Below are 25,252 nucleotides of genomic sequence, written 5' to 3'. Positions count from 1 at the left end.
CTGACAAAGGATCTGATTAAATGTGCTTAGATTCCAATCTGAGCCCAAGACTGGGAGTCAGGAGGCACATCCCTGCACCCAAAATTCTGGAGACCAAGCTTAAACAAGCTATTTCCCATTTGTCTCCATCCTCAACCCTTTGATATGTCCTTATTTAGACCCACTGATGACTCTTACCACCCAGCCTGCTGTTAAAACTGGTCCCTCTTGCTGGATGTCAGAGCCTCTGAAGATTTGTATGGCCTCTCTCTACTGAGGGCCATACCTCCACTCACAATCTCAGAGCCTTCTCACAGCTCCACCCAGAAATACAACTGTACTTTCTACAGTTCTTGTTGGGGGAAATTTTGTCATTTCCTCCCTCTTTACAAACATTTAAACTATTCTGGAGCATAAGGCATACTCTCTCAACACACGTAGTTCCCCCCCCGCCCGCCCCCAGAGGTCCCTCCTCTTAAAATCACACTGCCCAGTAAGCAGGCCAATTTGCCAAATAATCCTTTGGCTGAGTGACCGGTTTGCCAGACTGCTGAGGATGTTTTTGATGTTTTCCTTTCATCTCACAGCCAGAACCCATGAACCTGTGGGCCCAGCTCCCCTGAGGGCCATTTCCTGAGCACCGTGTTTTCTGACACCTACACTTCTCCAGTGCTCTGCACGTGCCCTCAGCACCCACTGGCCCACCTGCAGCTCCTGCCTTCCCCAGGTCAGCCTGCTCACAAGCACAGCACATCCTATTCTCAGCCCCCGAGTCACACCAGCCCTCTTGCCTCCCCTCCACGCAGAGTCGTGCTGGAGCCAGTTGTCACAAGTGCGTGAAGGCCAGCTGTGCACATCTCTTCTCAGCTCTGTAGTCAGTGATGTCATATTGGCAGCTTGAAATCAGCCAAAGTTAGCAAAGGTTACAGATCAGTCCCATCCCCTCTCCCGCTCCAGCTGCAGCGGGCTGTTAAACGTTTACCAGCACTATCGCCTGCAGGTAACAAAACTTGGTCCATTCCTCTCTCCTGGCTGTTCAGAAAAGCCTTCTCAGACTCCAGGGACCTCAGGTGGTTACTTCTTGCTCTGAATCCACAGTGTGTCACTGTAAATCCTCATTTGGCAATTGGTCATCTGACATTTGGGAGGTCCTGCATACACGCTAGCGTGTGCAGTCTCAGTGAAGAACATATTGTCCCGCAGTGAGGGAACAGTGGTTCTTGTGGAAAAGTGAAACTGAAATTGTTAGTCGCTCAGTTGTGTCCGACTCTTTGTGACCCCATGGACTATAGCCTGTCAGGCTCCCTTGTCATTTCACCAGGCAAAAGTGGGTTGCCATGCCCTTCTCCAGGGAATTGTCCTGACACAAGGATCGAACCTGGGTCTCCCGCATTGCAAGCAGACTATGCTGTCTGAGCCACGAGGGAACACCGGTTCTGGTGGGGGTGGGGCAAAGAAAGTCTTAGCTATTACAATGGCCTGTGGCTCTCCAAAGGGCCACAGTACATAAACAGATACACAGTACACCTGTGGCATCATGAAGATGGAACCTGGGGATTAGGAAAGAAATAGTTAAAAAGGCTCTTTGTGGAGCAGGCAGAGACATGAAAACTAGGTTGAGAAGCATGCCCCAGTGCATAAGATATGCAAGTGTACAGGATGCATCCCAATTTTATACAACATTACTTGGAAAAATATTAAGCGATTTTTTTTTTTACATTATGGGTTGAGTGTGATTTTTAAGGTTTTGGGTTGGGGGGCTTGGTATTGTTAATGAAATACAATACACTGTGTAATGAGGATCCTGAAGGTAGAGTGGGATGATAAGAACTTCCTCTGCTGTTACTCTAACAACCCCACACTTGGCCTCCCATCCGTCATGTGGAGCACTGAAAATGCACCTTTCACACCTACACAGAAATAACATCGACCACTTCAACCAGTGGAGCGGTGACCTAGGAAGACCACCACTGTGGTCTTGAATGCCACCTCTGGGAGGCAGGTGCTGGACACCAGAGGCTGAACTCAGGCAAGCAGCTCTGCCTCCATGGAGATAAGAGTCTCCTTTCTCCCCTTGTGGAGAGAGTGGAAGATGCTGCAAGGCTCATAAAGTGAGAAAACAACTTCTTTGTGGAAAATGATCATTAGAGAAAATTTCAAGATTTGATTATTCAGCTGTGGTGTGAAGACCCATCTAGAAAGTATGCGATTCTCAGAGACATGTCATTTCCTGGTAGAAACAGAATTCTGGAGGAAGCATGGAGGATGAGCACACATTTATTTCCATCTTTATAGACTGTGGAAAGTCACTCAGTCATGTCTGACTCTTTGCAACCCCAATGGACTGTAGCTCAGTCATGTCTGACTCTTTGCAACCCCAATGGACTGTAGCCCACCAGGCTCCTCTGTCCATGGGATTCTCCAGGCAAGAATACTGGAGTGGATTGCCATTCTTTTCTCCAAGGGATCTTCCTGACCCAGGGATTGAACCCAGGTTTCCTGCATTGCAGGCAGATATTTGTGTGTGTGTGTGGCGGGGGGCGGGTTTGAACTTTTCTCTTTTGCTTATTTTTAAATTGAAGGATAATTGCTTTACAAAATTTTGTTGTGCAGGCAGATTTTTTACCATCTGAGCCACCAGGGAAGCACTATAGACGGTGGATGTCCTCCCCAATGCCAAGGGTCTGCTACAGCCACCCCATTGGGTATGCATGCCATGGACAAGAGCCGTGCAGAGGCATGGTGTTTATCACACATGACACAGGACAGGATCCAACAGTAAAGCTGTCTATACTTCACTAGGCTTGCATTCTAAGGGACTTAAAGTTTTCTTTAATTATATATAATGTTCACTGTATGCACTACAACTTGGGGACCTAACCACCCTCACAGGATGGTTCTGCACTGGCGATGTAGTATCTCATTTAAACTTCATAACTGCCCAGATCAACAGTCGCTGCATTATATCACCATTTTACCAAGACTGAGCCCAGTCCTGAGCGCCCAGAACCTCTTATCCATGGCACCATCCTGCACAGTCACACACTTTCCTGTCTAACCTCACCATTTTCTGGAAGGCAGAGTTGCTAATGAATGTATCACACATCCTGGCCCCAGGAGACCTGGGGAGTGAATAGAAATGAGCTGCCCAGCACCCCATTCAGTGACCTCCTTTAACTACCACTCCCCTCTGCTCACACAAGTGGATGGAAGTATAGTTAATTCTTTTCTTAAATTTTATTTTTAGTTGGAGGATAATTACAGTGTTGTGTTGGTTTCTGCCATATAACAACGTAAATCAGCCGTAAGTATACACGTATGTCCTCTCCCTGTTGAATCTCCCTCCCACCACACTATCCCAGCCCTCTGGGTTGTCCCAGAGCACTGGGTTGAGCTCCCTGTGTTCTATAGCAACTTCCCACTAGCTATCTATTTTGTATGTGGTAATATATGTGTTTCGTGCTATTCTCAAATCGTTCCACCTTCTCCTTTCCCTGTTGTGCCCACAAGTCTGTTCTTTATGTCTGTGTCTCTATTACTGCCTTGCAAATCATCACTACCATTTTTCTATATTCCATATATTTGTGTTAATATACAATATTCATTTTTCTCTTTCTGACCTATTTCATTTTGTAGAACAGGCTATCACACTGCTCAGAATGGCCATCATCAAAAAACAATACATGCTGGACAGGATGTGAAGAAAAGGGAACCCTCTTGTACTGCTGATGGGAATGTAAATTGATACAGCCACAATGGAGAACACTATGGAAATTCCTTAAAAAAAACTGGGAATAAAACCACCATATGACCCAGCAATCCCACTACTGGGCATATACCCTGAGAAAACCACAATTCAAAAAGATTCATGTACCCCAATGTTCATTGCAGCACTATTTACACTAGCCAGGACATGGAAGTGACCTAGATGTCCATCGACAGATGAATGGATAAGGAAGCTGTGGTATGTATACACAATGGAATATTTTGTTGTTGTTCAGTTGCTAAGTAATGGAACATTACTCAATCATGCTGCTCCTACTGCTGCTAAGTCACTTCAGACGTGTCCGACTCTGTGCGACCCCATAGACGGCAGCCCACCAGGCTCCCCCGTCCCTGGGATTCTCCAGGCAAGAACACTGGAGTGGGTTGCCATTTCCTTCTCCAATGCATGAAAGTAAAAAGTGAAAGTGAAGTCACTCAGTCGTGTCTGACCATCAGTGACCCCATGGACTGCAGCCTCCCAGGCTCCTCCGTCCATGGCATTTTCCAGGCAAGAGTACTATAAAAAGTAACATTTGAGTCAGTTCTAGTGAGGTGGATGAACCTAGAACTCTATAGCCTTTTAAGGAGAAACGGAGCCTGCAGCATAAAGCTGCCCCCTGTGGTAGTAACAAGGCCTGTCTACACAGTTTTTGTGAAGGCCACCAACCTTATAAGAGAGCTTGCTCATATTAGTCTTCAAAATTCAAAAACTGGCTGAGTTGTGGGTAACCATATCCAAGAGAGCTATCAAGAGTCCCCAAGCAGTTCTGTTAAAGTACCAAAATACAACTCCCTTACCTTCTGGCCAGCCCAAAGTCAATGATCTTAATTTGGTGTCCTGTCTGATTGACACACAGTATGTTCTCAGGCTGGGAAAGAAAAAGAAGTTTGCTTAGCTTAATCAACAACTAGGAAGGTCTGAGCTCCCCCACTTATTTGTCAATAGGCCTCAGTTTCCAAGCCTCCAAGGGAAAGCCCTAGAGGGCAGCCCTTCAGGGATGGATGGATAGTGAAAATAAACGATGCGGGCTAGTGTGAGACAATAAGGAGTGCTGTGAACTATGAGACCCGGAGAACTCCTGCCGTGTATAAAAGGGCAGCCACTGATCAGCTCCAGCCACTGGCCACCACACAGAAATGTAGGTCCAGTCACTAGAGTTCCTCAGCCCTCAAGGGATCCCAGAAATTCAAGTTTAAGTAAAAACTCCATGCTTTTAAATGTTGACAACTGAATCCAATTTAAACACATACTTATCATGTGTGGGAATCAAACACAACATATCTGGGATGTAGACTGGGCCCATGGGCTGCTTGTTTGAGACCATTGACTTGGGGTGGTGGTTCCAAACCTTGGCTGCATACTAGCATCATCAGGGGAGTCCTCGAAAGTCTTAACACCCAGGCCCCAGTCCTGACCAGTTAAATCAGAATCTCAAGTGTGGGACCAAATCTGCAGTAGTCTGGTCAAGTAGATCAGAGCTGCCAAATGCCATCCTGCCATTTTGCGGTGACAGCTGTGACCCACGGAATGGAGATAATGGACTTGACATGCTTCTCTTAAGTCTTTCATATCAGCTTGGAGGCCCTGAGGAAGACTGGAATAATTCTTGCTGCTTGTGGCAGACAAATTCGAAGGTGGGGAGGGGTTGAGGGCAGATGGAAGGCTTATAGAACAAAGGACCTGGAGACCTGAGGTCAGGGCCTGCAGTCCAGGGGTCCATTACCAGGGTCTGTAGCCCTAGATGAGTACTTTCCCATTCCAGAAATCTCGGTGTCTCCATCTGTAAAATGAGAATAATAACCTCTTCCTGCCTTCCTCCTGGGAAGGTGTAAAGATCAAATGATATAATAATGCATTAAAGATTTTACAGCTTGTGAAGCAAATATATCAGGCACTATTTCTCCCAATAGAAGATTTTATTGCTACTTATGTTACAATGGGGTTGTGAAACTCCTCAGATAGGTTCAGAAAATTATGATTAAAAATCTTCAGGCCTTCTTTATAAGATTTAGAATAACACTGTCCAATAGAAATATAATGTGAGCTACATACGTAATTCAAAAAATTCTAATAGCCACATTAAAAAAGTAAAAAGAAATAGGTGAACTTAATTTTCATAAAAGCATTATTGAAATATAAATAATAAAGATATGATCATAAAATTACCATTTTAAAGTATACAATTCAGTGGTTTTTCAGTAGATAGTTTACCACTCTAGTTTTAGAACATTTTCATCACTTCAGGAAAAAAAAAACATACTCATCAGCAGTCATTCTCCATCCTCCTTACTTACAACTCCTATGTATTTTCTATCTCTGTAGATTTGCCTGTTCTAGGAATTTCATATAAATGGAATCATAAATACATATGTGACCTTTTGCATCTGACTTCTTTCACTCAGCATAATTTCTTCAGGGTTCATCCATATATCGATACTTGATTCCTTTTCATGGCTGAATAATAATCCAATTACAAGGACAATATACCTACCACATTTTGTTTACCTGTTAATCAGATAGTAAACATTGGTGTTGTTCCTACTTTTTGGCTATTTATGCATAATGCTGCTAAGGACATTTATGTACAAGTTTTTGTGTTGACTTGTGTTTTCAATTCTTGAGAATATACCTAGAAGTGAAATTGCTGGTCTTATGATAACTCCATGTTTAACATTATAGAAACTACCAAATTGTTTTCTAAAGTGGATGCATAACTTTACAATCCCACCAGCAATGTCTGAGAGTTCCAGTTTCTCTAAATCCTAGCCAACACTTGTCTGCCATTTTTACTTTTTATTTTAGTTAATCCAATGGGTCGGAAATAGTATCTCATTTTAGTTTTGATTTACATTTCTCTCTTGACTAATGATGTTAAAAATCTTTTCATATGCTTACTGGCCATTTAAAAATCCTCATTAGACAAATGTTTATTTAAATTTATCTTTCTCATTGAGTTGTAAGTGTTCTTTATACACCCTAGGTACAAGTCCTTTATCAGATAAATGATTTGAAAATATTTTCTCCCATCTGTGGGCTGTCATTTCATTTTCATGATGGTGTCCTTTGAAGCATAAAGATTTTTTAATTTTGATGAAATCTAAATTTATCAACTTTTCTATCTTGTGCTTTTTGAGTCAGATATAATTTACTCCTACACTATCTTCTAACAATTTTATAGTTTTAGCTCTGACATTTAGGTCTATGACCATGTGAGTTAACTTTTATTTATAGAATGAGGTGGGGCTTCAACTTTTATGTGGATCTCAAGCATGGTGTCCCAGTATCATTTATTGCAAAGACTACTCTTTCCCCACTGAACTGTCATGGCACTGTTCTCAAAAATCTATTGACCACAAATAAAAGGGTTTAAGTCTAGACTCTTAATTGCATCACATTGATATATCTGCCCATCCTTACATCATAACACATTTTTTATTTACGTAGCTTAGTAGTATATTTTTAAGTCAGGAAATGTGTGTCCTCCAACTTTGTTCATCTTCTTCTTTTTTTTTTTTTTTTTTGTTCCTCTTTTTCAAGATTGTTTTTGCTCTCCTGGGTCCCAAAAATTTCCATCTGAATTTTAGATTATTAATTTCTGCAAAAAAGTCAGCTATGAGTCTGACAAGACTACATTGAACATATAGATCATTTTGGAGAGTATTGTCATCTTAATAACATTAAGTTTTCTGACCTATGGGATGTCTTTCCATTTACTTATGTCATCTTTAACTTCTTTCAACAATGTTTCATAGTTTTCAGAATATAAAGTTTATACATCTTTGGTTAAATTCATTTCTAAGTACTTTATTCTTTCCAATGTTACTGTAAGTGAAATGATTTTCTTAATTTTATTTATAGAATGTTGATTGCTAATGTATGGAAATACAATTGATTTTTACATCTTAGATCCTGCAACATTGCTGAACTCATTTATTAGTTCTAATAGTTTCTCTTTACCCTCCTTAGGATTTGCGATATACAAAATCAAGTCATCTGTGAATAGAATCTTACTTCTTCCTCTCCAATCTGGATACCTTTTATTTATTTTCTTGCCCAATTGCCCTGGTTAGAACCACAAGTATAATGTTTAATAGAAATGGCAATAATAAACATCCTTGTCTAGTTCCTGATCTTAAAAGGAAAGCATTCAACCTTTTACCATTAAGTTTATTATTACCTGGGGGATTTTCATAGGTGGCCTTTATCAAGCTAAGGAAGTTCTATATTTAATTTGCTTAGTGTTTTCATCATGAAAAGGTGTTCAATTTTGTGACGTGCTTTTTCTGCAGCTACTAAAATGATCAGGTGATATCATCCTTTATTCTTTTAATATGACATATTACATTGATTGATTTTCTTATGTTAAACCAACTTTGCTTTATTGGAACAAATCCCAGTTTGTGATGTGTATAATCCTTTTTATATGTTGCTATACTCAGTTTAGTAATATTTTATTGAGAATATTTACATCTATATTCATAAGGGATATTGTACTGTAGTTTCATCATAGGAAGTGAGGTCTGCCTGGTTTGGGGATGAGGATAAGTTTGGTCCTCTAAAATGAGTGAGAAAATGTTTCTTTCTCTTCTAATTTTAAACATTTTGTGAAGGATTGGTGTTAACTCTTTAGACATTTGATAGCCATATGGGCCTAGGATTTTTTTATGGGTAGTTTTTATACTAGTTTGACTGTTTTACTTATTATAAGTCTATTCAGATTTTCTGTTCCTTTTTGAGCCAGTTTTCAGATGTTTGTGCCTTTTAGGGAATTTCCATTTTATCTATATTATCTAATCTACTGGCATATAAGTTTTCATAATATTCTCTTATAATCTTTTTTTAATTTTGGTAAGGCTGGTAGTGATGTCCCCTCTTTCATTCCATTTATTTTATTTTATTTTTTCATTTCATTCATTTTAGTAATTGAGTCTTCTCTCTTTCTCTCTAGTTCAAGATAGCTAAGGATTTGTCAACTGATTCATCTTTTCAAAGAACCAACTTCTTTTCACTGATTTTCTCTACTGTTTCTCTGTTTTCTGTTTCAATTACTTCTGCTCTAATCTTTCGTATTTCCCTCTTTCTACTTGCTTTGAGTTTAACTTGCTTTTCTTTTTCTAGCTTCTTAAGGTGGAACGTTAGATTATTAAATCTTTTGAACACATAAGGGTTTGCAGCTACAAGTTTCATTTCTAGTTTAGATGAACCCCGAAAGTTTTAGCATGTTGTGTTCTCATTTTCATTCATCTCAAAGTATTTTCTAAAACTTAATAATAATTTTATTTAGCGAAATATATCAAAATCATTTTCATAGGTTACCCAAATAAAAATATTTATGAGATATTTCCGATTATTTTTATTATATTGCCTTTGAAGTCCAGTGTGCATTTTACATTTATAGCACATCTCAATTCAGACACTAAAGTTTCATCAGAAGTACTTTAGATATATTTAGATCTCATGAATTGGCGGATTCTTTACCACTGAGCCACCTGGGAAACCTTTTATTTGTATTTAGATTGCATGAAATTGATAGTTTTTGAAAAGCAAATTAACATGTTGAAGTTGTTCTAAATATCTAAGTAAGTGAAGTCGCTCAGTTGTGTCTGACTCTTTGCGACCCTATGGACCGTAGCCCGCCAGGCTCCTCTGTCCATGGGATTCTCCAGGCAAGAATACTGGAGTGGGTTGCCATTTCCTTCTCCAGGGAATCTTCCCAACCCAGGAATTGAAGCCGGGTCTCCTGCACTGCAGGCAGATGCTTTAGCCTCTGAGCCACCAGATTCTAAATATACTTTATGGTTTTTAATAATTTAATCATATCAGCTTTTTATTTAATTAAAAACTAACAAAATTTAAACTTTAGTTCCTCGGTCACACTAGTTATGTTTCAAGTGAAATATTTAAATATTTCATATTTTAATTCAACCAACATTCCTAGGAGGTAGATATTATTAATCTCCACTTTTCAATTGATGAGCTTATGCAAGACCAATCAACAAGATCAAGGAACTTATGTAAGATCTCCTGGTCAGGAAGAGGCTGGACTAACACAAGCTCTGCTCCTGGCTGGGAAACAGACCTTGGCAATGACTGTCTCCTGCTGTAGTGTCACAGGTATTGTCCCAAAGGCTGTTCGTTGATCCTGAATCACAGAACAGAATCAGGTTCTGTTTAACTGGTTCCCTTAACTGCTCTTTCTGAGCAGTTCTCTTAACTGCTCAAGCCACAGAAAGCTGGTCCAGAAGCTCTGGAATTAGCTCCAGTGAGCAGGGAAGTTTGAGGCCGATTCCTCACGATCTCTACCATTTTTCACAGTACCACAGTGTTACAGTCTGATGTCAATCCAGAAAGATGGTCAGAAGGAGCAGTGTGCAAACATGTAGGTCCAACCAACCCACTTCCCATCTTCTGTAGAGAGCCACTGAGATTCCCGACAGAGGTTATAGAGAAAAATTCTCCTGTTGCCCCAGTGGAGTGAAAAACCACAGAAATGGCCACCATGCAAATCGAAACCACAATGAGATATCATTTTATTCCTGTTAAGATGAATGCCATCCAAAAAACAAGAGCTAACAAGTGTCACTGAGGGTGTGGAGAAAAGGCAACCTCTGTGTACTGTTGCTGGGAGTGCAAACTGGCGCAGCCACTGTGCAAAACAGTGTGGTGTTGCCTCAAAAAATTAAAAATAGGACTATCATGCAATCTAGCAATTCCACTTCTGGGTATATATCCCAAACCCAAATCACTACCTTGAAGAGATATCTGCACCCCCATATTCACTGCAGCATTATTTACAATAGTCAAGTGTCCATCAACAGATGAATAATTTTTTAATGTGTTATATATACACAACAGAATATTATTCAGCCATAAAAAAGAAAGAAATTCTGCCATTTGCAACAACATGGAATTTGACAATATTATGCAGAGTGAAATAAATCAGACATAGAAAAACACTTACTGTATGATCTCAGTTATAAGTAGAATCTATTAAAAAATCACCCAGAACTCATACGAACAAATGAGTGGTTTGTTTAGAGAACAAATTAGTGGTTGCCAGAGGTGGGGAGGGGGAGGGTTTGGGGAAACTGGTTAAGGTGGTCCAAGGGTACAAACTTCCAGCTATAAAATAAAAGTCCTGAGGATATAATGTACTGCATGCTGACTGTAGTTAACAATGCAGTATTATATATATGAAAGCTGTTAAGTGAGGAGATCTTGAGAGTTCTTATCACAAGAAAAGAAACTGTAACTATGTGAGGTGGTATAATTAACTAAACTTACTGTGGAATCATTTTGCAGTGTGTAATATATCAACAATTATGTTTATACCTTAAACAAAAACAATGTTACCTGTCAATTATATCTTGATAAAACTGGAAACAAACTTTACAGATAAGGTGACTCAGATGGTAAAGAATCTGCATGCAGGAGACCCGGGTTTGATCCCTGGGTTAGGGAGATGTCCTGGAGAAGGGAATGGCTACCCACTCCAGTATTCTTGCCTGGAGAGAGTATTCTTGTCCATGGACAGAGTAGCCAGGTGGGCTACAGTCCATGGGATTGCAAAGAGTCAGACACGACTGAGCAACTAACATTTTCATTTTTCACTTCTCAGACTCACCAAAAAAGAGAGAGAGAAAGAGGAATTTATTGCCAACAAACTGGACAACCTAGAGGAAATGAATTAATTCCTAGAATTGTAACAACTAGATAAGACCAAATCATGAAGAAATAGGAAATCTGAACAGACTAATTACTAGTAATCAAAAATATCCCAAAAAACAAAAGTCAAGAACCAAATGGCTTCACTGGTGAATTTTACCAATCACTAAAAAATTGGTATCAATCTTTCTCAAACTCTACCAAAAAATATAAGAGGAGGGAATACTTCTAAACTCATTTTATAAGTCCTACCCTGATACCAAAATCAGACAAGGATATTACAAGAAAAGGAAATTACAGGCCAATATACCTGATAAGAATAGATGTATAAATCCTCAACAAAATATTAGCAAATCAAGTTCAACAATACATAAAAAGATTATACACCACGATCAAATGATATTCATTCTAGGGATGCAAAGATGGTTTAATGTGTGCAAACCAATCAGTGTGATACAGCACATTAACAAAATGAAAAATAAAAATCATACTATCATCTCAATAGATACAGTAAAAACACCTAAAAAAATTCAATATCCATTTCATGATAAAAACTCTCAACAAACTAGGTACAGAGGGAACATACCTTAACGTAATAAAGATCATATATGACAAGTCCGTAGATAATATTCTCAATGGTAAAAAGCTGGAAGCTTTTCCTCTAAGATCAGGAACAAGACAAGGATGCTCACTCTCACTACTTTTATTCAACAGAGTATTGGAAGTCATAGACAGAGTAATGAGGTGATAAAAAGAAATAAAAAGCATCCAACTCAGAAAGAAGTAAAACTGTCACTATTTGCAGATGATATGATATTAAGTCTTCACCAAAATACTGTTAGAACTTAAAAACAAATTCAGTATATTTTCAGAATACAAAAGCAATATACAAAAAATCAGTTGCATATCTATACACTAAAAAGAAACTATTAGGAAAGAGAAATTAAGAAAACAGTCTTACCTACAGTTGATCAAAAAAATACTTAGGAATAAATTTAACAAGTTAGTGAAAGATCTATATACTAAAAACTGTAAGACGTTGATGAAAGAAATTAAAGAAGACAAATAAATGGAAAGATATCCTGCGCTCTTCGTTGGAAGGATTAATATTAAAATGTCCTTACTATTAAATGTCCTTACTACCCAAAGCAATCTACAAATTTAAGGCAATCCCTATCAAAATTCCAGTGGCAATTTTCACAGAAATATAGGGAACAATCTAAAATCTGTATGGAACTACTGCTGCTAAGTCACTTCAGTCGTGTCCAACTCTGTGTGACCCCATAGACGGCAGCCCACCAGGCTCCCCCGTCCCTGGGACTCTCCAGGCAAGAACACTGGAGTGGGTTCCCATTTCCTTCTCCAATGCATGAAAGTGAAAAGTGAAAGTGAAGTCACTCAGTCGTGTCCGACTCTTAGTGACCCCATGGACTGTAGCCTACCAGGCTCCTCCGTCCATGGGATTTTCCAGGCAAGAGGACTGGAGTGGGGTGCCATTGCCTTCTCCGACTACAAAAGACTCCAAATAGCCAAAGCAGTCAGGGAAGAAAAACAAAATTGGAGGCACCACACTTCCTGATTTCAAACTGTTACAAAGCTATACTAATCAAAATAGTGTGATATCAGCATAAAAATAAACAAACAGATGAATGGAACAGAACAGACAACTGAGAAATAAACTATGTATCAAAAAGAAAGAAAAGAATGGCCACCACATGCTTACTTTTCATCAAGTAGACAAAAGAAGCTGCAATGCATTCATTCAATGGACTATATGATGGCCCTTAAAAAGAATCAGACACGATGTCCACACTATACTTAAAAAGGCAAGTTTAAAAATGGAATGTACAGTAAGCTCCCCTTTGTGAGTGTTTTTCATGCCCATGTGCTAATACAGAATACCTCTCAGCACAGAGGCTGGGTGAGAAGAACTTTCACTGTGCATTTTAAATATTTCTATATTGTCTATATTTGTTACTACATGCATGTGTTTCTATTTTAATTTTTTTAAAACTAATTTTTGAGTTTTTTTATAGGAAAAAAAAAGTTGTTTCATTTGATCTTTAAAGAACACTTAATGAGGTAGCTATTTTCCACATCTCACAGATGGAGAAACTGAGGCTATGAGACTTGGCCTGCCCTAGACTCCAGAACTAGGCCATGGTAGAGCCAGGAAAGGAAGCCAGGACTGTGTGATGACAGAGCTCTCAAAGATGAGAGAGCTGCAGAGGCTCAGGAACACGGGCACCCACCCGCCACATGCCCAGGGCGGAGCCTGACCTTGAGGTCCAAGTGCAGGACGTAATGCTGATGGAGGTAATGGACACCCTCGCAGATCTGCTTGGTGAACAGGACCACATCCAGTTCAGTCAGGTGGTACTTCTCTTCTGTGATCCGGTCAAAGAGCTCACCGCCATCCACGCTGCCAGGGCCAAAGGGGAGGCAGACACTGACTGAGCAAGGCTCTCAGAGGACTGGTCTACTCATCACCAGGTGAGACGAGGGCACCACTCCCATCTGGGGTTTTACGGGCGGGCAGGTGGGGGAACCTTTGCTCTGGTCTATTCCCAGCTCAGAGTGTGGGTGATAAAAAGGAAGTGATGGGCCAAATGGGAGACTGGGGCTTGTCTGCAGTACTGATCACCCAGGCTCACTCTGGATACTCACTGTCAATAGTCCAGACCCAGGTTATAAACTCATTGGCCTACAGGGGCCAATTAGTGCCTACATGGCAAGAATCTAAGTGGACAAACCAGACCAGATGTGAGACAAAAGTTTTCTTGGAATACACAGCCTTTAGTCTAACTTTTGTTTTTCCATTTTTTATAGAGGCATGACATGACAAAGGTTGCCCTCTCCTCAGTTGCACCAGAAGGAAAACAGCAACACAAGCACGCTAATAAATGTCCCCTGAGCCCCTGGCCTCAGCACTACGGGTAGTTGAAACTGGTGGGGACTGTAGCAAATGGGAAATGGGTTGCCCTGTCTACAAAGGTCAGTTACCACAAGCTCCATCATACCATTTCCAACTGAGAATGCAGACCCAGCATTACTAGATCTTTTATATTTGCAAGAAAAATCAGGCACCTAGGTTTTAATGTGAACTTTCCCAGTTTCCAACTGTTAGCACTAAATCAAAATTACTAAAAATTGTGTAGGCCAAAATAATATCTGCAGGTCAAGCAAGGCTCACTGGTCACTGGTTTCTGACAAATGGCCTTGTCCTCTGTGTTTTATGTTGGAGGTCAGGTAGAGGAAGCGATGACATTCCCTGAGTGTCACAGAGAGGGCAAAGGGAGAGTTTTGCTGCAACCTTGGCTCCTAGCCCCACCCTGAGCCCTGGCCCTGCCTCCCACTCACTACTCCATGACGAGGGTAAAGCTGTTCTTGCTCTCAAAGGCGTCGTAGAGCTGGATCAGGTTCACATGGCTGAGCTGGTTCATGATGTTAATCTCATTCTTGACATCCTCCTTGTGAAGCCAACAGGGAGAGGAGTTTCCAAGAAATGGGTTAGGAAGAGCAGTCAGTTGCATCTCCCAAGACACACACACACACACACACACACACACCCTGCATCCTCATTTCCTGCAGCATCACCAGGTTTCCTCAACTCACCACCCACACCAGCTTCTTACAACAGAAGGGACCCACCCATTTCCCAGATAGGATCCCTGAGACCCCGAAAAGAACCCTGGAGATCTGGGAGGACCCTGTTCCCCAGGGTGCAAGGTGACTGCTGACTAGAGAGTAGGAGCCAAGGAAAGATGGCCAGGTTTCCTGCTCAGCGTGGAGGGGCCTGAGGCAGTGCAGGACCCAGAGGGGCCTAGAAGGAAGTGAAGGAGTCCTGAGCTTGGCCCAGGGCACCCGTTGGCCTGGGGCAGACACCTCACCCGGTCCTTGGCGCTCTTCACTTTGATGATCTTGGCCGCCAGTGAGAGGCCTGTGGCCTTCTCCGTGCATCTGTGAACCTGGCCAAACCGGCCCCTGCAGAGAGAGACACGATGACACTGCAGGCTCAGAGCCCCAGAGGCACACCCTGCATGTGAGTGGGGGCCAGCCCTATCTGGGACCCTGGTCTTTCTGGTCCGACCTCAACTCCACATACGCTACAGGGATTACCCTGCCCACCAGAGGTATCATAGTCACCACCCCACACTGCTACCTGAACCTGGAGAAGAGCTTCTTCACCCCATAGGTATGGGCCATTCTGCACCCCAGGGGAGCGCCCCACAGCCACACCACCCAGGCCGTCCTGCACCCTAGAGGTCATTCCTCTTAACCCACCTCATGTCGGCTCTCATTTCACCTGCAGGACATGGGCCCCAGGCCCACCTGTACCCTCCACTTAGCCTCACTCACACCACATGGGCCCTCCTGCTCTCTGCAGCTGTCTCCTCACCCACTCTTTATGAGCTCTCGGCTCATGCTCTCACCTCTCGGGACATCCCACTCTTGGCTGTGGCTCCATCAGTCAGTTCCTGAGAACCAGCAGCAGCGCCCGGTTGTCCAGTTGCCCTCTCCACCCCCCTCAAGGCAGAAGGCCCGCTTACCCTCCCAGGACTTCATGCTGGCACACTGTGTAGCCCGCTGAGGTCGAGGTCTCCCTGACACTCACCACCCGGTGCTCGAAAGGGGCTGGCGGGGCTGGACTGTCGTCTGTTCAGGAGACAGCAGCCCGTGAGTCTTCTTCATGCAGCCCCTACCCCTCAGCTCCCCCCAATCCCCACTGCCACCCCGACCCCCAGACCTAGCCCCTCTTGGTTCAAAAAGGCTTCTGCTGGCTTGTTGGGGGTTTATCAAGGGAGCATTCAGAGTGTTCCCGGGAAGGTTCCATGATTTCTGCAACCCTGGACCCAGAGCAGGGGAAAATACTGCTATTTTCCCTTAGTTTGTCTCACAAGCAGCTTTCTGCTCCCCAAAGTAGAAGGTTGAATGTGCTTTGAGAGCGTTTTTGTGTGTGTCTGCCAAGGTGAGCCTGTGCCCTAGACTACAAGGGGGTAACTTTTGTAGGGGGTTGTGTGGCAGAGACTCCACTTTTAGAATTCCAGTCTGAAGTCTCCTTCACTGCAAAGTAACTGCCTTCTGTTCTCAAGGTTTACACACAAGTTTCAAGAAACCAGTGGTCAGATCCTGGCTCTGTCAGCACAGACCGTGTGGCCTTACAAGTGCTTCTCAGCCTCTCTTGTGTCTCATGTGTCCTCACTCCATCCTGTGAGGGTAAACACACCCACAAACGCTTGAGGCTTGGCTCACAGAGTCCTCAGCTAACATTGGCTTGATCACCATCTCAAGTCTCACAGAAGACTAAAGTCACAGGTTGCTCTCAGCTGTGTTTCTGGAATTAAGGGAGGCCGTGTCCACATCTGGACCAGGTCATACAAGGGGAAAGGAAGCAACCAGAGACATCAGAGTAACTTCAGAGCCTGGAAGAGCCAAGGGGCACCAGGATGACCTGCACAACACTCAGCCCTTCCTCAGGGCCTCCAGAAATTCTGGGACAGGGAATTGGCAAAGGGTGGCCTTCCTGCAGCCACATGGGATGAGGGCTCCCATGAGGGTGTGGCCCTAAGGGCTGAAAGACTCAACGCCTTTTGGGTCACAGGAACACAAGGACACCTACCACCACCACTGTGACAGAAAGCAGATCAGCAGCCCCTTCCTGATCCTGGATGAGTCAGCCCACTGGCTGCAAATGGCTAATAGTAGGTTATAGACATCAGGTAATGGAGGAAGGAGTCTTCCCTATCTCAATCCAGAATGATGCCAGTTCTATTAGGCAGGCAGGTGGCTTTGAGAAATCCACCCAGTTGAGTCCCCCATGTTTCCTTTTCTCCCATGGCTACAGCCAACCTGATGCATCTCTATGCCCTGGTCCCCAGCTCTGGGATGTGCTGGCAGGCTCTTCTGAGTCCTGGTCTCCCAGACATTATCCCCACATTATCTCTACCTGGAAGCTTCAGGGAGGCCCCCCCAGAGAAGGTCTTTCAGACTCACTCACCTTGGGGCACACAGCAACGGCCTCACTTACCTAATACTAGGCTGCTCGCCTCAGCTCCTGGGGGTGTCCTGCTTCCTGCTTCGGCACTGCCCACACCCCCAGCTGTGCAGTCCTTCCCAGGGTCAGGGTTCCCTGCTCCTGGGTTCATGTCCTGCTGTGGGCCTGAGGCCCCGGAATCAGCTCCCTTGTCCCTCCTGGCCCTGCTTGGCGCCATGGTCAGCTCGGACCCAGGTCCTTGCTTCTCTTTGGCCTTTGCTCCCTCGTCGCAGCTCCGCTTCCGCACACTGGCTCCTCTGAGGATAGGTTTTCCTGACTCAGTCCCAGGGGCCTGGGGGCAGCACCTGGGCCCAGGTGGGTCCTGCTCACCTGGAGGCACAGCTGCTGGAGTCTCTGCAGGGGGTGAGGTTCTGAGGCTGCCCCCTCGTGTCACAAGCAGCTCCCCAGGGGTATCTGTCTCCTGCACATGGATGGAGATCCTGGGACAGAGAGAAATGTGGCAAGAACTCAAATCAGAGCATACCTGGGCTCAACTGCCTGCTGCTGCCACTCACTAACCGCGGTCTCTTAGCCTCAGTGTTCTCATCTGTTAAAAGTGTCCTTTGGGTTGTTATAATAGTAAGAGTTAGCTTGTGGTTGAAACCAGCAACCAACCCCTACCCCTCTCCCCAGACACAACACTGGGGAGAGTCTGGTTTCAGTGACACGCGGTGCCACCAGGATTCCACCGGGTCAGCATCTGGGGGAAACTTGAAGAACCTGTGGTGGATGGCGGGTGAGTGGGCACCGGACATCTCTGTGGCCCCTTGAAAACATGATTCTGCCCCATAAGTGTGGTGGCCTGGAGGCAGGAGACTTGGGCTGTTCCCTCCCTTCTCTGGGCCTCAGTTTCCCTTCTCTTAAGTGAAGAGAAGGGTGAACCAAGTCAAACATCACACTAGAAGCCTCAGGTTAGACATATTTTAGTAAAATCAGGGAATTGTTCATAAGACTCTGGACCTTCTGTTTCTCCTGAAGAAACAGTCCTGGCTGTGCTGGGCCTGCATGCTTACACCCCTGAGGAAATTCTCTGCCTCCCTACAAGTCCCCAGGGCCATTGGGCCCATCTCATCCATACTTGTTCCCCAGACCAAGCAGTACTGTGGTTTGGGACCCCAGCTGGAGGTTGGGAAAGTCCTCTAAGCCCCAACATTCAGAGGAAAGGACCCTGACCCTGGGAGCTTCAGACCCTGCTGCTCTGCCACCAGGTTACTAGAGAGGGCTGGGTCTGGGCAAGTCTAGCCTCAGCAATCGCTTCTGTCAAACAAGGATGATAACACCTCATGGATGTGCTGAGAGACAACTAAGAAAAGAAAACACAGAGGTTCTAATAGTGAAGACTAAAATGGTGCAGCCACTGTGGAAATCAGTATGACAGTTCCTCAGAAATGTGAAAATATATTACCATATGATCCAGCAATCCCAATTCTGGAAATAAACCCAAAATAATTAGAAGCAGAACCTCAAAGAGATATTTGTACAGCCTTGTTCATGGCAGTATTATTCTCAACAGTCAAAAGTGGAAGCAACCGAAGTGTCCATTGACAGATGAAAGAATAAATAAAATGTTGCACATACACATAATGGAATGGTATTCATTCTTATGCTAAGTGAAATAAACCAGTGACAGAAAGGCGGATTCTATATACTTGAATGAATGAGTTATATGAAGGACCCGTGCTGCTGTGCTCAGTCACTTAGTCGTGTCTGATTCTTTGCGATCCCATGGACTGTAGCCTGCCAGGCTTCTCTGTCCATGGGATTTTCCAGGCAAGAATACTGGAGTGGGTTGCCATTCCATTCTTCAGGGGATCTTCCCAACCCAGAGATCAAACCCACATCTCCTGCATTGGCAGGCAGATTCTATACCACTGAGCTACCTAGGAAGCCCATAGGAAGGACCCAGAGTAGTAAAATTCATAGAGACAGACAGTAGAATGGTAGTTACGGTAGCAGTTTCAGATTTACAAAATGAAAAAGCTCTGGAGGTCTGTGTCATAACAATATGAATATACTTAACACCACTGAACTATACATTTAAAAATGGTTACAACAATGAACATTATGACACATGTTTTTTAACCAAATTTTTTTTAAATTAGGGCTTCCCCTAGCAGCTGGAGGCCTGGGTCCCTCCTTTGCCTGCTCCTGAATGCACCTGGTTCTGCAGACTGTTCACAGCTAAAGCTTGGATAGGATGTAGCAAAATTCCCCTGACACCCCTCAAGAACAATTACAGGTTGGTGATGATAGGGCAGGATGGGAAAGATGGCATCTAAGCCCAGCTCAGGCATTGCCTTGATCAAGGAACATGGGAAACTGCAGGAAGCCAGTGTCTGGAAGAATATACAGGTAGTCTGGTGGCCGCTGTCATTTAGAGACAACATTTTCCTCAAGATATACCCATGTGCTAGATGAGGGAGGGTAGCTAGTTCTCCCCAGTTCCTAAGCCCAGTTTGATGTGTCTGAAATTCAGCTCAAGGTTGGAACTTACATAGAGACCTTTTGCTCTCACCCAGAATCTTTTCAGGGCCCCTAACAAGTTCATGGAAAGTTCATCCCCACCCTAGATTCTACATTTAGAGCCCTGGCAAGGATCCAGGGATGCTTGCCAGGAAGCCCTCCCTCCAGATGGTTAGGTCTCCTGGGGACTCACATTTCCTTGCAGAACAAAGGCAGACAAAGTATCTGGGCTTCCCTGCCAGTCACCACAGCATACACAGACACCAGCTCCCCTCCCTACAGCAGGCCTCGAGGGGCTTGGTTACAGGTCAGGACAACTGAGGACAGGTGTAGAAGGGTACCAGGCCCTTTAGAGAGAAGCCCAGGAAGCAGAGTGCCCTTTAGTGCACTGCCCTTGGAGAACACTGCTGGATAACACAGAGATCTCACAATTATCAGGTTCTAACTCGTTATTCTCTTGCACCATGTTGGCTGAGGGCAGGTCCTGAGGCTGGGTCCTGAGGGTTAGGACACAACCTCATCTCTAGGACTCCAAGCATAATCCTTTTGAAACTCCCTTGGCTTCATTCAGCCTATACCAACCTCCCACCTCTGAAGACCCATTATTCTTTCCCTACCATAGTGTTTAGGACTTAACAAATGCTGACAAGAAACAGGATGGTGCAGTGATTAGGGGCACAGATATTGGAGTCCAGAAACCTATGTCCATCCTCTTAAATTTTTTGAGACTTGTGTTATGGCCTAGCATGTGATCTAGCCTGGAGAACATTCCACGTGCACTTGAAAAGAATGTGTATTCTTATGTTAAGCCTCTCTTCCAGCCACAGTGGTATGAAGTTGGAAACCAACTGAAGAAAGAAAAATGGGAATAGAGCAAACAAGTGGAGACTAAACAGCATGCTACTAGAAAGACCAATGCGTCAATGATGAAATCAAAGAGGAAATCAGAAAATACCTTGAGACAATGTAAATGGAAACACAATGCTCCAAAACCTATGGATGCATGCATGCTAAGTTGCTACAGTCATGTCCGACTCTGTGCAACCCTATGGACTATAGCCTGCCAGACTCCTCTGGCTGTGGGATTCTCCAGGCAAGAATACTGGAGTCAAGAATACTTGACATGCCCTCCTCCAGGGTGTCTTCCTGACCCAGGGATCAAACTGTGTCTCTTACATCTTCTGCATTGGCAAGCAAGTTCTTTACCACTAGCACCACCTGGGAAACCCCCAAACCTATGGAGTTCAGTCAAAGCAGTTCTAAGAAGGAACGCGATAGTGATACAGATCTTCCTCGATAAACAAGAAAAATCTCAAGCAACCTAATCTACCACCTAAAGGAATTAGAAGATAAGAATAAGTAAAGCCCAAAGTCAGCAGTAGGAAAGGCAAAATAAAAATTAGAGAGGAAATAAGTAAAATAGAGATCAAAACACAATAGAAAAGATTGATGAAACAAAGACCCGGCTTTTTGAAAAGACAAACAAAATGATAAACCTTTAACCACTCCCATCAAGAAGAAAGGAGAGAGGTTCAAATACACAAGAAATGCAAGAGGACAAGTTTCTACTGTATTGCACAGAGAACTATATTCACTATCCTATGATAAACTACAATGGAAAAGAACATTTTAAAAAAGAATACATATATACATATATATACTTGACTCATTTTGCTATAGAGCAGAAGATAACACATTGTAAATCAACTATACTTTAATTAAAAACAAACAAAAGAAATGAAAGAGGAGAAATAACACATAGCACAGAACTACAAAAATATCAGAAGAGAATATATGAACAAATTTGATAACTCAGAACACATCAACAAATTTCCACAAACATACAGCCTGCCAAGACTGAATCAAGAGCAAACAGCCAATCTGAACAAACTGACCCCTAGCAGTAAAATTAAATTTGTAATTTTTTAAAAACCCAGCAAACAAAAGTCCAGGGTTGGACAGCTTCACAGGGTAATTCTCTTTTGTATTCTATAAAAAAAGAGCTAGGGCTTATCCTTCTCAAATTAGTCCAATAACTTGAAGAGGATGGAACATTCCCAAATGTATCCTATGAGGCCACCATTACAATGACATCAAAACCAGAAAAAGATACTCCATAAAAGCAAGTTATAGGGTAGTATCTTTGAATGAATATAGATGTAAACATCCTCAACAAAATACTAGCAAGCTAAATTCAACAATATGTAAAAAAAAAACAAAACAATACACCATGATCAAGTGGGATTTATTCAAAGGACCCAAGGATGGTTCAATATTTGCCAATCAATGTGATACATCATTATGACAAAGGGAAGGATAAAAATCACATGATCATTTCAATAGATGCCTAAAAAGCATTTGACAAAATTCAACATCCATTCATATATTCATGATAAAAACTATCATCAGAGTGGGTACAGAGAGAACACATCTCAACATAATAAAGGCCACTATGACAGTCTCATAGCTAATATCACACTCAGTGGTGAAAAGCTAAAAGCCTTTCCTCTAAATTCAGGAACAAGACAAGGATCTCACTCTTTCCATTTGTATTTAACATAGTATTGGAACTCCTAAACACAGCTATCAGACAAGAAAAGGAAATAGAAGGCATCCAAAATGAAAGAAAAGAATGTCACTATTCAACAAGAAAACTGTCACTTTTTGCAAATGACATGATACTTTAAATATAAAACTTTAAAGTTTCTACCCAACACCTATACAAATCAATAAATGAATTCAATACAGTTGCAAGATACAAGATTAATATACAGAAATCTGTTAATTTTCTATATGCTAATGGTGGACTATCAGAAAGAGAAAGTAAAAAAATCAATCCCTTTTAAAATCACATTTTAAAAATACCTAGGAAGAACTTAACCAAGGAGATAAAACACATTTATTCTGAAAACTATAAAACACTGATGAAGGAAACTGAAGATGATATAAAGGAAGGATATCCCACTTTGGGATTGGAAGAATTAATATTGTTAAAATAGGCATACTACCCAAAGCAATCTACAGAATTAATGCAGTCTCTATTGAAATATCCATGACATTTTTTACAGAATGAGAACAAATAATCCTAAAACTCATATGGAGCCACAGAAGACCTTAAGTTACCAAAACAATCTTGCTTAAAAAGAACAAAGCTGGAGGAATAACCCTCCCAGTCTTCAGGCTCTATTACAAAGCTACAATAATCAAAACAGCATAGTACTGGCACAAAAACAGAATCATAGATCAATGGCACAGAATAGAGTCCAGAAATAAACCCATGCACCCGTGGTCAATTAATCTATGACAAAGGAGGGAAGAACATACAATGGGGAAAAGACAGCCTCTGGAATAAACACTGTTGGGACAACTGGACTGCTACATGCAAGAGAATCAGACTGTTCTACTTTTTCACATTGTATACAGAAATGAATTCAAAGTGTATTAAAGATCTAAATATAAGACCCCACACATAAAACTCCTGGGAAAGAATGGTTAGTCAGAATAGTCTGATGTAAATTATAGTAACTTAAAAAAAAATCTGTATCTTAAGTCAAAAGAAATAAAAGCAAAGCAAACAAACAAACAAACGGGGCCTAATTAAAAGCTTTTGTACAGCAAAGGAAACCATTGAAAAAATGAAGACAAATTACCAAATGGGAGGAAATATTTGCAGATGATATGACCAACAAGGGGTTAATATCCAAAATATACAAACAGCCTATTTGTTTATATAGACTTAATATAAAAAACCAAACAACCCAAGGAAAAAAATGGGCAGAGGGCCTTGATAGACAATTCTCCAAATGAGACATACAGATTACCAAAAAGAACATGAAAAGATGCTTAACAATGCTAATTATTAGAGAAATACAAATCAAAACAACAAGCTATCACATCACACAGTCAGATCACCTATCATAAAAAAACTACAAATAACAGATGTCGGCAAGGATGTGAAGGAAAAGGAACACTTATACACTGTTGCTGAGAATGTAAATGGGGAGGTGATTATGAAAAACAGTATCAAGGTTCTTCAAAAGACTGAAAATAGAACTACCACATAACACAGCCCATTCCAATTTTGGATATACATCCAGAAAAAAACAAAACCATCAATTTGAAAAGATACATATGCCCCCAGTGTTCATAGCAGCACTATTTATAATAACCAAGATATGGAAGCACCCAAGTGTCCATCAAGAGATGAATGGATAAAGAAGATGTGGTAGATATGTACAATGGAATACTACTCTGCCATAAAAAAGAATGGAATTCTGCCTTTTGTAGCAATGTATATCAACTAGAGAACATTATGCTTAATAAAGTAAATCAGACAGAGAAAGAGTTATTGTATGATATAACTTATATATGGAATCTAAAAAAATTATGCAAATTAAGATATATAGCAAAACAGACTCAGAGAACAAACTACTGGTTGGTTACCAGTGAGGAGGGGGAGGGAGGAGGTGCTCATTAGTGGTAGAGGGTTAAGAGGTACAAAGTACTATGTATAAACTGGAAAAACACAAGGATATATTGTATAACACAGGGAATTATAGCCATTATGTTATAGTAACTTTTAATGGGGTGTAAACTATAAAAAATCTGATCACTATGCTGTACGCATGAATGTATGCTCAGTCGCTCAGTCATGTCTGACTCTTTGCAACCCTATGAACTGTAGCCCACTAGGCTCCTCTGTCCATGGGATTCTCCAGGTAAGATTAATGGAGTAAGTTGCCATGCCCTCTTCTAGGGAATCTTCCTGACACAGGGATTGAACCCACATCTCCTGCGGCTCCTGCATTGCAGGAGGGTTCTTTACCACTGAGCCACTGGGGAAGTCCCACATGCTGTATACCTGAAACTAATATAGTATAGTAAATCAACTATACCTCAATAATAAACTAAGAAACACCTGGATTCAGATTCCAACTCTGAACCCCTAGCTGTGTGACCCTGGGCAACCTGACCCTGAATCCTCATCAATAAATTGAGGATACCTCCTGGGGATGTTTTGAGAATAAAATGAGATGATATTTGTGAAATGCTCAGCCAATGACGGTCACCTGGGGTGTGTTCTGTGAACCCCATCTTTTAGGTGGCATTATAGCTATTACTGTTGCTGTCAGAACTGGTAATTCTCAGTCTTGTTCCACGTGGGACTCACCTGGGAAGCTTTAAAAACAAACAAACAATGTTTGAACCTCGTTCCAGACTGAATAAATCAGAATCTTTGTTCATTTGTATCTTAAAAATTCCTTCCAGTAACTCTTATGGGTGCCAGGTAAGAGCCAGTGCTCTAAGCTCCCGAAAGCAGGGCCTTGGCCTTCTCTTATCCTCCT

General features: G+C 42.2%; 1 protein-coding gene across 6 annotated transcripts in view; it reads right to left on the bottom strand.

Annotated features, from left to right (window-relative positions):
• The window catches only part of MYLK3 (myosin light chain kinase 3), a 57,149-nt gene that overhangs the window by 12,615 nt on the left and 19,282 nt on the right, over positions 1-25,252 (bottom strand). For 5 of the 6 annotated variants that reach the window (XM_027513708.1, XM_027513706.1, XM_027513704.1 and 2 more), the window contains 7 exons: positions 17,439-17,884; positions 15,961-16,066; positions 15,301-15,394; positions 14,771-14,880; positions 13,691-13,832; positions 5,469-5,525; positions 4,543-4,613 (listed from right to left, as the gene is read on the bottom strand). In XM_027513708.1, coding sequence (XP_027369509.1) covers positions 4,543-4,613; positions 5,469-5,525; positions 13,691-13,832; positions 14,771-14,880; positions 15,301-15,394; positions 15,961-16,066; positions 17,439-17,884 — 1,026 coding nt within the window. The remainder of the gene's footprint in view (positions 1-4,542; positions 4,614-5,468; positions 5,526-13,690; positions 13,833-14,770; positions 14,881-15,300; positions 15,395-15,960; positions 16,067-17,438; positions 17,885-25,252) is intronic. The other variant, XM_027513705.1, reaches the window with a different exon arrangement.

Source organism: Bos indicus x Bos taurus, chromosome 18 (genome assembly GCF_003369695.1).
Source record: "Bos indicus x Bos taurus breed Angus x Brahman F1 hybrid chromosome 18, Bos_hybrid_MaternalHap_v2.0, whole genome shotgun sequence".
In the NCBI taxonomy this organism is placed as follows: domain Eukaryota; kingdom Metazoa; phylum Chordata; class Mammalia; order Artiodactyla; family Bovidae; genus Bos; species Bos indicus x Bos taurus.
The sequence above is the reverse complement of the archived record's forward strand: the minus strand, read 5'-3'. Positions and strand labels throughout refer to the sequence as shown.